Raw genomic sequence first — 14,339 nt, 5'->3', positions numbered from 1 at the left:
GTGATTTCCAGCATCTCAGCTTCCCTTCCATTAGCTACATCTTAAATCACATTTTAAGAAAGCCCCCGTGGGCCCCTTGTGAAGATTGAGGAAACACCCTATTTTTATCAGCCACACACAGAAATCATCTCCTGGGCGGGGTATTTCCTGGAAAGATGTTGAATCTCAGTCATTTCTTGTGGCTTCTTGTCAGAGCCAAGCTTTTGTTTTTTTTTTTTTTTTTTTTTTGGCTTTTTTTTTCTGATCTTGTCCCTCAAATCATTTGTTTGATAAGCTCCCACAGGGAGTCCACCTCTAAGTCAGAACCTGGGCTGGGCACTGGGGACCCCGCAGGGCCTCCGAGCCAGCCCTCGCTCTGAGGAACAGGGTCGGGTGCCCAGAAGTACCCTCATGGAGGATCAGTGGGACACCAGGCAGGAGAGCTCATTTCTGGCTGGGGGTGGGGTCTGGAGAGGGCCTCATGTGACTCGTGGGCGCGTGTGAACTGAGGTAACAGTTGAGGCTGTGATACAATAATAGCTCACATTTCTTGGCTGTTCCTTGTGTGAGGCCCTGTTCTGAGCACTGGATCTGGATGTGAACACGTTTCAGGTCAGTGACTTGCCCAAAGTCACATGGTACACGAGCAGCGAGCTGGGATGGGAACCCAACCCTGTCCTCTGACCATAAGGCAGCACTGCCTCAGGGGATGCTGGCCGTGGTCCGCGTGCTGTGGTGAGCACTGTGCCTTCTGCTCACCTGGCCGGGGCCTGCTCCGGCAAAGCCTTGCCGGTGACTGATGAGGTGGGGGAGGGGGCAAGTCACACAGAGCTTCTGGGTCCCTTGGCTGTGGGACATGGATCCCTTCTTTTTTTTTTTTTTTGAGACGGAGTTTCACTCTTGTAGCTCAGGCTGGAGTACAGTGGCACAATCTCAGCTCACTGCAACTTCTGCCTCCTGGGTTCAAGTGAGTCTCCTGTACCAGCCTCCAGAGTAGCTGGGATTACAGGCATGCACCACCATGCCCACCTAATTTGTTTTTTTGTATTTTTAGTACAGTCAGGATTTTGCCATCTTACCCAGTCTGGTCTTGAACTCCTGACCTCAGGTGATTCGCCCGCCTCGACCTTCCGAAGTACCGGGGTTACAGGTGTGAGCCACCATGCCTGGCCTGACATGGGCCCCTTCTATGCCTCAGTTTCCTCATCTGCAGTGGGCGCCATAATCCAACGGAGGGAAGAGTACCCGAGGGAAGGGGCATGAAGCTTGCAGCAGGTAGCAAGTGCTCAGATAACCTTTCTAAACCAACCAGGACCCTGAGTTCCAGTGAACAGAAATACAGTGCAGGCAGGACCTAGAACCCAAAAGGAAAGCACTGTCCCAGGTAACCGTGGAGAGCAGAGGGCAGGTCGGAGATCCAGGCTCAGCTGGATCCTGACCCAGCATGCAGTCAGGAGCCCACCTTTCTCCAGCTCTTGCTTCAGCCCTCCTTTGTGTTGGCAAAATTATCAGGCCACCATGGAGCCATGGTGGCCTCCGGGTTTCCAGGCAGCGGCTCAGCCAGGGAGAGGGCCTCGTCCCCACAGACCCCACTCATGAGCTGTGCTGCCCTCACGGCCTGCCTGGGACCATGTACCTGTCCTGAGCCAGCCATGGTGGCCCGGCTGAGGTCATGGGATCCTTGGGTGGACCTCTGCTAGGAGCCAGGAGCCGGGGAGGGAGGCTCTTTGAGGAATAAGGTTGGAGTTCAGGATGCTGGGGAGAAATGATGCCCACCCTCCCTGTCCTCCCTGGCATGGCCCCTCCTACAGCCTGGCCACACCCGAGCCCCTCTCCCCAGAAGACAGCCACCTCCTCCTGGGGCGACTTCAGGATGGAAGTGCTCTCTTTAAAGCAACATTAGTTACCTAATTAAGCGCTTAGGAGCTGACAGGAGGTAGTGGGGGGTTTGTTGATTTCTTTTTTAGACTTTTAGCACTGAAGTTATGTGATAAAGTAACTGTGTAATTAGGAATTAATTTCTCACTCCCATAAGTGATGTCTTATTTGGGGCCTGAGGGGAGTCAGCCCACAGGGTGGCCCTTCCTTACCTTCTCTTTTTGGAATGTGGGCAGGAAGTCCCAGCTGTCTTGGCTGTCACCAGGGTGGAAAGAGAAGAAGGGGAGGGAGATAGTTCTTCCATCCCAGGTGGCCTTCAGGAAAAATTGAGACATGTGTCTGATCAGCCGCCTGTGGCAAGGCTGAGGTCTGGAAGGTGTTCAGACCCTAAAGTTACTAACTGGGTCATCGTGGGCCTCTGTCACATCCAGTCACAACTTGTATCTCATTGAGGACCCTGGGGTCAGCCTCTTCCTGCCACCCCTTGTTGTAGAGAAACACAAAATGCAAGAAAACACTTTTTGTCATCAAGGGCCTGAATTGCATGGGGACATTCTCGTCCCCCAGCCTATCCTGGGGCAGGGGCCATGGTTGGTACCGTCACTTAACTATGAGCCACAGGGAAGGAAGCTGTGTGGCCGTGTGGGGGAGGGGAGTTATGGACCAGCAGGGGGTCGTCCTAAGGGCTCTCTCAGCGAGCCAGGCCTGGATGCGGTTTGCCCTGGTCTGGGGTGGAATGGAGGGAGGCTGTGGCGGGAGAGCATAATGGGCCCCACACTCACACATATGGAGATTGAAATGGCTTCCTGCAGGCAGAGAGAACAGTGCCCAGCACCCAGTAGGGCCTGAAACAGCTGTGGCTTTTCTGTCTACCCATCCGTCTTTCAGGCATCTGTTTGTTTTCACAGCGAGACTTCATGGGGATGGGAACAAGTCCTCAATGAACGTCTGCCAGAGCTGGGCAGGTGTGCCCTCTGGGCCCTGAGGAGGCAGCATGTGGGTGGGTTCAGGCTGGTGTTGGCTGGGAGCCCCCACCTCCAGCTCACCCAGCAAAGCATGAACCGAGCCTGGTGGGGGGTTCCCAGGTCTCCCTAGGGACTGATTCCCCGCCAACCCCTCTCCCCAACCTGCTTCCCCACAGGATCTGGATGATGATCAAGGCAGGAGGAGTAAGGGCCACATCTGTGGGGGAGGGGTATGGTGGGGGCAGGGGTCCAGCCGGAGCCAGGCCTGGCTGCCTGCAATGGGGCTCGGCAGTCTTGGGCCCCGCGGGTGCTAGTGCCTGTTTGTGTGCCTGTGTGTGCCACCCCCGCAGCCCCTCCATCACACGTGTCTCCGGGCTGCCTGGAGAGCTCTTTCTACAAAATGTGAAAATGACAGTTGGGCTCACCCACGCAAAGAATCCTCACGCAGCCCCGCTCCCTTGCTGCCCCTTCCAGGTCACCGTGGGCCTCACCCTCTCAGGCTGGCTGCTGCCCCCAGCACCGCCTCCACTCCCCGCCCCTCCCCCACTCCTCTTCCCTCCTCCTGCTCCTTCCCCTGCCTCCCTCATCCCTCGCTGCTCTCTGCCAGCTCCCCCTCCTTCTCTCCTCCCTCCCCATCAGGTCCCGAGGTCTCTGTCTCTAGCTCTAGGTCTCTCACTTTTTTGGGTCACTCCCCATCATCTGAATTTGGGCTTGAGTAGGAGTGTGCATGTATGAGGATGTCCAAGAAGGGAATGAGTGTGTGTGTGTGTGTGTGTGTGCGCGCGTGCGTGCAGGTGTGTGTGTGTTTATGTCTGTGTTTGCGGGTGTGTGGTTGTGTGTCAGTGTGTGGTTGTATGTGTGTGTGCAGGGGTGGCTATGTATGAGTGTGGTTGTGTGCAAGTGTGTGATTGTGTGTGGTTGTGTGCAGGTGTGTGACTGTGCAGGTGTGGTTGTGTGCGAGTATGTGACTGTGTGTGGTTGTGTGCATGTTTGTGACTCTGTGTGTGCGTGTGTGTGACTGTGTGTGTGTGTGCACACAGGTGTGGAGGTGTGTGTGCATGAGTTCATGTAGGAGCCTGAGCCTGCGCTCCAGAGGGTGGGGGATGGATGGTGGCTGCATTTCAGGGAATGGAGCTTTCACTCAATGACTCTTCAAGCAGCGGGAGGGGGCGGCACTTCACAACAGTCGGACAGGTTTGCTCGGTGTGTAGGAAAAGCCTTCATTTCCTACTGACAGTGGTGACATGGTGGATGACAGGTGGAGCTGGCGGCAGCGCTGAAGTCCTGAGGTGGGAGGTGCCTGGGGAAGGGTCTGGTGATGGGGGCCCGGGGGTCATCCTGGGAATGTAGGCCAGGCCCATCTCCCAGTCCCCCCGACTGAGGTTTTCTGTGCTTCCACTGTGAGGGGACCTCAGACATCTGCCCCTTGTGGGAGATCTGGGAAGACTTCCTGGAGGAGGCAAACTGCCTCCAAAGAGCTGCAGGGCTGGTTGAGCATGGAAGGGGCATGGAGCTGTTCAGTGAAGGAGCTGTTCCTCCTGCTTTCAGAGGCTGCTCTGGAAGCTGGGGCTGACATGAGTCATGGGCCAGGAGGATGGACCTGAAGGGCAGGAGCCACCTGGCACAGTGCTGGGCACACGGGGGGGGAGCAACGTCTGTGTTCCCTTCACGCCCTCAGCCACTGCCACATCTGTCACCAGCACCATTCACAGAGGAGACAAGGGCCGGAGAAGCAGCGCCAGGCCGCATGCTGCCCGGGTGTAGCTGGGCATCCCACCCCTGTCTTTACTCGCCCTGTCCAGGCAGGTGTGTGCAGGTGGCTGGAGAATGCCATGGCCTGGGCCCTGGCCCCGGATGGCCTCCAACGACATCCCTTACTCTCCCCTTTCTCCACAGGATGGTTGAGTACTCCCTGGACCTTCAGAACATCAACCTGTCAGCCATCCGCACCGTGCGCGTCCTGAGGCCTCTCAAAGCCATCAACCGCGTGCCCAGTGAGTCAGCCCCTCCCTGTCCGCACATTCCTGGATGACCCATCCCTGGGTATCCCTGGCCTACCTAGCCAGGGCCCATCCCCACCCTCCACCCCCGCCGCCGCTTCATTAACTAGGAGAAAACTGACCAGGGCCCAGGTGGGTGCAGGATCCTGTGGTGTCTGCACAGATGCTGCCCCCATGGAGCTCATGGGTCTGAAGACGCTGGCAGGTTGCCCTGATGCCTCTGAGTCCCAGGAGAATTTGGAGAACATGCTGAGGGGGCTGGCTTTTTGGGGACAAAGGGTTCGTAGGGGAGTGGTTCTCACAGGATGTCAAGGTGAGCACCTGTAGGAAAAGAAGTTGCTTAGTTTAAAGGAGAACATTGTAGAGCATTTCCCTGGGGCAATGAAACCTGACTCCCTCATTTGTGCTGACTGATTTAGAACTTGAACTCTGTCACTCACCACCACAGGTCCACCTACCTACTCACCCATATGCCTAGCCACCTGTTCATCTGTCCACCTGTCCACCTATCCACCTGTCCATCCATCCATGCATGCATCCATGCATCCATCCATTCATCCACCCACCCACCCATCAATCCACTCATCCTTCCACCCATCCACCTGTCCATCCATCTAAATGTCCATCCATCTACCTGTCCATCCATCTACCTGTCCACCCATCCACCTGTCCACCTATCCACCTGTCCATTCATCCATCCACCCATCTACATGTCCATCCATCTACGTGTCCACTCATCCACCTGTCCATCCACCTACATGTTCATCCATCTACCTGTCCACCCATCTACCTGTCCACCCATCTACCTGTCCACCCATCCACCTGTCCATTCATCCATCCGTCCATCTGCTCATCCTTCTCGCCATCCTTCCGTTTGTCCATTAATCCATCTGTGCAGTCACTGGGACATCCACCCACACATCCATTTACCTGTCCACCCACCTAGTCTTAAGAGAGATTATTGTGCAACCATAAGCCCTGACATCTGCCCAGCCTTGTAGAGTTTTCATGTCCATGACCTGTTTTGAGCCTTAAAATCACTCTGAGGGAGGTGAGCTGTTCCCATTTTATAGATGAAAAAAACGAAGACGTGGAGACACAAGGTTCCCTGCCCAGGGATGCATGGCCAGTGAGTGGCAAAGGCTGGAGCCCATTAGGTCTTCTGATTCCTCACTGCTCTCTGTTAGGGATGGGGTGGAGATTGGGGAAGGAGAGGAGGAGGACCCCGCCTGCCTTCCAGGAGCTTTTTTTTTTTTTTTTTTTTTTTTGACAGAGTCTTGCTCTCACTCTGTCGCCCTGGCTGGAGTGCAGTGGTGCATCTCAGCTCACTGTAACCTTTACCTCCTGGGTTCAAGCAATTCTTCTGCCTCACTCTCCCGAGTAGCTGGGTCTACAGGTATGTGCCACCACGCCCAGCTAATTTTTGTACTTTTAGTAGAGATGGAGTTTCACCATATTGGTCAGGCTGCTCTCGAACTCCTGACCTCAGGTGATCTGCTTGCCTTGACCTCCCAAAGTGCTTGGATTACAGGTATGGGCCACCACGCCTGGGTGCACAGGGCTTTTATAGGCACCTACCCACCTTCTGTGGTCCAGGAACTTGACAGCTGATGGCTCAGCAGCCTGTGTGAGGCTAAGAGAAGTTTAAAAGCGGCTCGCACAAAGTCACACAGCAATGCAGTGGCAGGATTGGAGTCTGAACAGTTCTGTCTGTCCTCAGCCAGGCCGATGAATTTTCCCATCAGCAAAGAGGATAGGTGTCCTGGCACCCGCTCCTCCTCACAGACAGTGCTGTCCCCATTCCCCTAATTCCCAGCCCTGGAGCCTTGGGGCTCTGTCACCCACGCCACCCAGCCAGCCTCTGACATCCATTTATCCTGAGCGCCCTGTGGTGCTGGCCTGACCCTGGGATTGAAAAATTCACTGGTCAGTCTGGGCAGGCCTGGCCGGGCGGGGGAGACCATGCTGCAGGATGTCTGTGGAGCAAGGTGACCAGGAGGGTGGCAGTGTGCATCTTGAGCATGTGCGTGGCCCCTGTGCCTCTCCCTCCTGGTCCTCCTTGCTCCTCCTGGCTCCTCTCCCGCTGTGTGGGGAGCTCATTAAGCTGCTTCCCAGAGGTGGAGGTCACTCCTGGTCCCCAGCACCAGCCTGCTCTGGCCTCTGGGGAAGACAGGGATTGACCCTGTGCCCAACTTCCCTGTGCGCTCCAATTACAGAGGAAGCCCCCAGCGGGCTCTGTGCCTTTTCTTAGGGCCCACTCCTGCTAGCGGCCACCGCTGGGCAGCAAGGAGCATCGAGTTGGGGGAGGTTCTGCCTCCAGCTGTGGTGCCTGATTCCACCTGAAAAGTCTCTCAGAACCAGAACTGGGGAGTGCTTGCCCTCCAGCACCTGGTGTTCCCCTGGAAAGACCCTGCAGATAAACTCAAGGGTGATTCTGCAGGAGCCCCGGGCTGTTGGAGCACATGAGGGCTGCAGGTTCATTGGTCTAACCCTCATTTCACAGGACAGACAGCTTTATCCTCCGGTGCCAGGTCCCCTACCCAGAGCCACCAGGGAATGAGTGACTTGAGGCAGGGCAGGGGTGGATCAGGCTCTTAGAAGTGCTTCCTAGAGAGGTTTGATGTGCTGTTTTTTTTTTTTTTATTTTCTTTCTTTCTTTTTTTTTAAATATGAGTTTCCTGGGGACAATCCTCCTACTCACGGTTGAGCCGCTTCTGCCCTGGGACACCATCTTAACGGTAGCCTGTAGCTTTCAGTCTCGTCACTAGAGGGCAAGCTAAAGAGCTGGTTCTGGGCACAGTCAAGCAATGGGTTATTAATTGCAAAGCCAAGTGGAGTGGGCTGGTTGCCTCTGTGTGTGTGTGTGTGTGTGTGTGTGTGTGTGTGTGTGTGTGTGTGTTTGAGACGGAGTCTCACTCTGTCACTAGGCTGGAGTGCAGTGATGCGATCTTGGCTCACTGCAACCTCCACCTCGTGAGTTCAAGCGATTCTTCTGCCTCAGCCTCCCAAGTAGCTGGGACTACAGGTGGACACCACCACACCTGACTAATTTTTGTATTTTTAGTAGAGATGGGGTTTTGCCATGTCAGCTGGGATGGTCTCGATCTCTTGACCTCGTGATCCACCCACCTTGCTCTCCCAAAGTGTCAGGATCACAGGTGTGAGCCACCACACCCAGCTGCCTGTGTTTTAAAAATACGGCAAAGGCTGCGAAGCTCCAGCATGAACAACCAGGAAGATGCAGCTGTGGGTCAGGCAATGAACGGTCTGGTCTTAGCTCTGCCATAAGCCTGCTATGTGACCTGAGAAGTCCCTTGGCATCTCCGGGCCTCAGTTTCCCTACTTGTACAAAGCAGGAGGAGGAGCTGGATTAGATCTGTGGCTGTCAACTTGTGTGTCCAGGATGAGCCAGGGGACATGGACGTCATGGTACTGTTTACAGAATTGTATAAAATATGAATCTTTCCACCCTAGCCATGAGGGTCCTTGTTCAGGCCACTAAGCCTCTGATGGATAAAGAGAGGAAGACAGCAGAGAGGTGGCTGGGGAGGGAGGAAGGAGGCAGCAAACTGCGAGTCAGGAGGCTGTGTGACCTTTCCTAAATCACCGCCTCTCTCTGGGCCTTGGCAAGATGGGGCTGAATTATTTCTAAATGTGCCTCCCCAATGCTGCCCCAGCATCAGCCAACTGGTGACACAGCCTATACTTCCCTCAAGGCACAGCCTTGCTTCCCTAAGCCCAACGGCTGAGCCATTTATGTGTGAAAAGTCCTCACGGCCAAGGCCTGGTCAACAGAGGCGATTGTTCCCCTGACCCAGGCTGTGGAGTAGGGGCGAGGCAGACCCTGGGGAGGTCAGGGGTAGCCCTGAGCCTGAGCTCACAGTTCCTGACAGGGCTATGGGGAAGGCCACTGTCTCCTCCGCTGCACTACCAGCTGGAAATTTGCTCTGCGCTGTTAGACCATGTTCTGGTCCCAGGGCCTCCACCCACTGACTGTGGGACCCGGGATAAGCCATGTGCCTCTCTGTGCCTCTATTTCCCCAGCTCTCCAGAGGAGTTAATAATACTGATGTCCATCTGGTTTGGAAGGCTGAAATGCCATCGTGGGTGTAGAGAGCTGCGTGCACAGCCTCATGTGCCGCCGCGATCCGCAGGTGCTGCCACTAGATGAGGTTCTGGGAGCTGTGAGGGTGGATGAAGGGTGTCAGGGGCGGCTTCGCAGGGGCTGGTTTTTGAAGACACCCATCAGCCGAGAGTGGTGAGGGCGTGCCTGGCAGACAGATTGGCATGTGCAAAGGTAGAGTGGAGGTGTTATCCTAGACTGGGCATCCTGTGGGTGGACAGGGGACTGCATGTCGGGAAAGGCAGGAGAGGGTCGTTCGAATCTTCTAGGGAGTTACTTATAATCATAAGCGGCTAAAGTTTATCAAATGCTTGGGACAAACCCATCATATAGCCGGTGTCATTTCCTCTTCACTACTGCCCTAGGAAGCTAGTGACATTGTGACACCCACTTTATAGACAGGGAAGCAGGCAGAGAGGGGTTGACTAGCCTGCCCCAGGCCACGCAGCTGGCTGGGGACAGAGCTAGGGTTGGAATCCATGTTCACCTGACCCTAGAGCTTCTCACTGTGTCAGCACCTCATTTCCTTTCTTTTAGCGTGTAGGTGGCAGACACCTCACTGCCTGCAGGGTGTCAGGAAACACCCCTGCCCACTTCCAGAGTCCAAGGAGAGAGGTCAAAGGAGGAGACTGCAGTGATGCCTCAAGGCCTACTCTCCTCCCATCTCCCCCCTCAGCCCCGTCTGCTCCAGACCTCCGAACGCCTTTCATCGCAGGCACAGTTCTCGTGGTGCTGAGCCCTTTTCGGGCCAAAGCCATGAGGCAGGGCAGGAGGCAGGATGGCCCCGTGCTTAGTGCATAGTGGGCACCTACCCTCAAGCCCCAGGCCAAGCCCTTTCTTGCCCAGATGCCTACCCAACCAGGGTCATGGTCAGGCCAGCTGTGCTGAGGAGGCGGGAGGAAGGTGTCAGGATTCCTTCTTGGAAGTGCCTCAGGAGGGTGGGGGAGCATTTGTTGGACAGGCCCAGGAGATGCACCTTGAAATAGTTGGCGTGGAAGTGTTAGCATTTTCACTTGGAATATGTGGTTACTCAGAGCTTGGGGAGCACGGAAGGAAGGCTTCGGGGCCATCAGCCCCCGCCAGGCCACACCTTGGACTAGGCACCCATGAGGGGCTCCCACGTTGTCCTGAGGGACAGGACTGAAAGGTCCCATGGGGAAGGAAGCTAGGGAAGGAGGGAAACGGGGAGATGAAATGAGGGGGGCCGATTTCCCCAGGGCTGCTGCCTTCCCAGAAGAGATGGGGCTGGATGGGAGGGAGAACATCTGAGCAGAGCCTGGAGAGTGCTAGATTTAGGAACAGAAAAGAGCAGCCTGGACAGTGCAAGGAGAAGTGCTTTGGGGTGGGGCAGGGCCCAGGAAGCCCCTCCCCCTCCCCCTCCCCCAGGTCAAGTTCTGCATTCTGTTCTACAAATCCAGAGGGAGGGAGTCCCGGACAGAACACCACACTGAAAGGTTGGGGCACTGTGGATTCACTGACGCTTGGATTGAACTCCATCATTCATCCAAAGTAAAAGCCACCTGGGGGTCTCTGGGGGAGACCCTGGCCAGGTGTGGGGACAAGATCAGACATAGCCCTTTCCCCAAAGGCTGACAGCTACAGGCCAGTGGATGCCTGCTCTGATGGGGATGGGGCCGGTGGGAAAGGGCGCTGAGCTGGGACTGGAAAAGGCTTCTCAGAGGAGCAGGTGCGGGACATTGGAAGGACACCTAGGAGTGGTTTGGGCCCCAGCAGGTAGGGGGACCTGCAGTGAGACAGCAGGGCCAGCCCTGGAGGGTGTGAGTGCTGTGGGCTCTGGGAGGGACCCAAGGCCTCTCCTGGGATGGGGGAGGTGGGCTGCTGGTTGGGCTGGTTGGCTGAGGTTGGCTTCCTTTCTCAGCAGTGGGCACCAAGGCCCTCCATCAGCCCACAGGCACCTCCCTGGTGGGCTTTGGGCCAGCAGCTGTGACCCCAGCAACCTGGCAGTCTGCTGCCTGGCCAGGCCTCCTGGCGTCCACTGTACCCCTGATTAGTTGGTGCCAGCAATGGCAGGAGCAGCAGACGGCCTCTCCCCGCCGCCTGGCCCTGCCACCGACCCGGTCAGTCCAGGAAGAGTGGCCCCCAGTGGCCAGGCCACAGCCTCCTCTGGGCCACGGGCTGTGCCCTGGCAGAGGCTGGCACACGTCTGGCGATTTCTACTTGAGCTGGCCTGGCAGAGTGACTGAACTGATCTAGGCTGACAGCTCCTCTCCGCCAAGAGCACCCAAAACCTCCAGGGGTGCTGTCAGGAAGTGCTTCCTGTTTTTCCCGCCACCTCCTCTCAAGCGTCCCTTCTGCCACCAAGGTGCTGTCTCTGCCTGGCTGCTGCCCAGCTTCTCTCCAGCAGCTAGTCTAGGGGTCCCCAAAAAGGGTGAGCAGCTCCATCTACCTGCCGCTGTCTTCAGTGCTGCCTAGAGACGGTCCTCACCCTGAGGCTCCATGGGTGCTCCGGTCCAGACTCCTCTCTCCTGAACACTACAAGATTTAGCAAAGCAATGCCCCAGATGTGCCCCAGCCACCCCAAGCTCACATCTCCAGATGGAGTCCCCCTCGCCCCCGCTAATGGCTGCTCTGTGGCTCCAGGCCCCAATCTTAGAGTCATCCCCAGCTGCTCTCTTCCTCCTGCATGCCCATCCCATCCCTTGGTCCACCTTCAAAGTCCCCCGGAATCTACCATGCTCCCCACTCCACTGCCATCACTGCCTGGGCCCAGCCTCACCATCTTCCTGTTTATCGCAACACCAGGCAGGACAGAGAAGAGCAGGGGACGGGAGGCCCTGTCCTCAGGCCCTGAGTGTCACGGAGTGGGTGCAGTGTCTGGCCTGGGCCACCTCAATGGTGAGGGCACACAGAGCAGGGGGCCGCAGCTTTCCTGGGCCCCACCCTCTGCGCTCCTGTTTCTGACCCAGGAGAGGCTCCCGGGAGGCAGCTGCCACCCAGCAGTGGAGTCCCCTGCAGTTCCCTTTCAGAGTGTGCTGTTCAGGGGGCCGTCCATGGGGGCGTCTGCCCGGGATCCTGTAGACTGTGCCCCCTGATGCTGTCCCGCCTCTGCCCTGGCCCTGAGGTCCATTCTCCACCCAGCAGGCCAGGTGACCCTCTCAACCCGTCCCCAGATCACATATCCCCTCTGCTCAGACCCCCCCCAGTGGCTCTGTGACACCTGGTGCAGAAGCTCAAGTCTTCCAGCCCTGTCTCCTCCCCAGCCCCGTCCCTGCTCAGCTGCCCTCTGGACGCACGGTCTCCTCGGGTCTCCTCGCTGTGGCTGTGCTTGCCTGCCTCCCACCTCCAGGCCTTTGTCCAAGCTGCCTCCACCCAGACAGCGAAGGCCCCTCAGGTGACTCCGCCACCCCTTCGCCGTCTCTGCTCAGCGTCATCCTGCCCTTCCTGGCCCACTGTTTGGTACCCACCTGACCCCAGGCCAAATCCCCATCCCTTTCCCCCTTCTTTTTGTTTTCATGCCACTTTTTACCCAACAAACGAGGACGTGTTTGCATGTATCACCTGTGTCATTTATTGCCTGTTTCTCCCTACCCTGCCTGGGATGTGAGCCTCATGAGGACAGGGAACTTTGTTGTTTTTTTTTTTTAAGACAGTCTTGCTCTGTTACCCAGGCTGGAGTGCAGTGGTGCGATCTCAGCTCACTGCAACCTCCACCTCCCCCAGGTTCAAGTGATTCTCCTGCCTCCGCCTCCCGAGTAGCTGGGACTACAAGCGCGCCACCACATCCAGCTAATTTTTGTATTTTTAGTAGAGACAGGGTTCTACCATGTTGGTCAAGCAGGTCTTGAACTCCTGACCTTGTCATCTGCCCACCTTGGCCTCCCGAAGTGCTGGGATTACAGGTGTGAGGCACTGCGCCCAGCCTGTTTTGTTGTTTTTAAACTCATGTATCGGCAGAGCCTAGCGCAGTGCCTGGCACGCAGTTGGTCCTCATGCATTACTTGCTGAGTAGCTCCATTCACTCGCTGGTCGCTCCTTTACTCATTCAAGCTGTCATCCTTCAAGGGGCTGCTTTGTGCCAGGTCCTGGGCTGGGTGGGAGAACGCACAGCGCTTGCCTCGGCCTTGCATGAGGGCCATGGCTGGTTTCCAGCAGGGAGGAGGAGGCAGAGCCGGGAACTGGCACAGGCTGTGATGGAGGGCGGGTGGGCAGTGGCAGCTCATGGCAGGGGCACCAGAAGAGGTGACCGCTCAGCTGAGATTCCCAAAAAGGAGGCCAGAGATGTCCCTCCAAGCATGTGCAAGAGCACAGAGGCAGTCCTGAAGGTGGGCTTTCCAGGACTGGAAGTGTGTCTGTCTTTCTGGGTGCAGCACAGTGGTCTTGGGATCCTATAGCAGGGTGGGGGAGGTGTTGTGGGTGGGGGCAGAGTGTGTGCAGGTGTGAGGAGTGGGGAGGCTGGATGCTGGTTCAGGTGTGGCAGGGAGGATAGAGGGAGATGGGGCCAGAGTCCAGGGAAGTCTGAGCAGGAGCCAGGATGGTGGGGGATAAGGATTTGCGCTTTCTCATGGGATGTATGGGCTGTTAGAGGCTTCTGACTTCAGAGGCTCTTCTGCCAGAGGTGTCCTGGCCCCATGGTATTCCTGAAGGGCTGAATGGAAAGGAACCACTGTCCTCTCTGTAGATGAGGCTGCTGGGGCCCAGAGAGGGCAAACTTTGTCTCAAGGCCACCCAGATGGGACTGGGACCCAGAAGTCCTATCCTGGGTCTGTGTTCTGGGCGCTCTCTGGGCTGGGGGCTGCATCAGGTGTCCTGAAGTCTCCAGGGTCCTCTTGCCCCTCTCAGCTGGGGAGCCAGGGCCCTCAGTCACACTCACAGGGCTGCCTGTAGCCTATCCCCATCATGGCCCATCTGGCTCTTGCTCCAGGCAGAAGCCTGAAAACGTGCACTAAGAATGCAGAACCAGGTGAGTCCGCCTGAGAGTGAGTGAGAGCCTTGGGGCAACGAGAGGCAGGAGGCCTTCATGACTAACTGGGGGTGAGAGTCTGGGAGGACTGCCTGGAGGAGGAGGGTTTGGCCAGGAAAGGTGTGGAGGGAGATGAAGTAAAAGGATGGCTTGAGGTAGATGGTGACTTGAGGCAGTCTCTCCCCTCTTACTGTCTGTCCTCTGTCTCTGTTTCTCTCCGTCACTCCTGGTTTCACTTTTTCCTCTGTCTGCTTTTCTCTGTCCTCTCCCTGCCTTCACCTCCCATGCCAGGCTCCAGAGGCACTGAGGGCAGAGTGTAACCGGCCAACCTGTCTTGGCTAATTACTTGACCGTGAGCATAAAAGGAAGATTAGCCGTGTTCTCTTGGGGTCCTCCTTGACTCCCTAATCCTGTGGCTCCTCTTCCCTGGAGTGGAAGGGATAAAATCATTCTAAGTCCCTAATTAGCTAATT

General features: G+C 56.7%; 1 protein-coding gene across 6 annotated transcripts in view; it reads left to right on the top strand.

The window, feature by feature from the left end:
* CACNA1I (calcium voltage-gated channel subunit alpha1 I) overlaps positions 1-14,339 on the top strand; it is a 159,152-nt gene that overhangs the window by 83,705 nt on the left and 61,108 nt on the right. For all 6 annotated transcript variants that reach the window (XM_074391037.1, XM_074391038.1, XM_039463219.2 and 3 more), the window contains one exon: positions 4,719-4,816. In XM_074391037.1, coding sequence (XP_074247138.1) covers positions 4,719-4,816 — 98 coding nt within the window. The remainder of the gene's footprint in view (positions 1-4,718; positions 4,817-14,339) is intronic.

The sequence above is a fragment of the Saimiri boliviensis genome, chromosome 21, assembly GCF_048565385.1.
Source record: "Saimiri boliviensis isolate mSaiBol1 chromosome 21, mSaiBol1.pri, whole genome shotgun sequence".
Taxonomy (NCBI): domain Eukaryota; kingdom Metazoa; phylum Chordata; class Mammalia; order Primates; family Cebidae; genus Saimiri; species Saimiri boliviensis.
The sequence above is the reverse complement of the archived record's forward strand: the minus strand, read 5'-3'. Positions and strand labels throughout refer to the sequence as shown.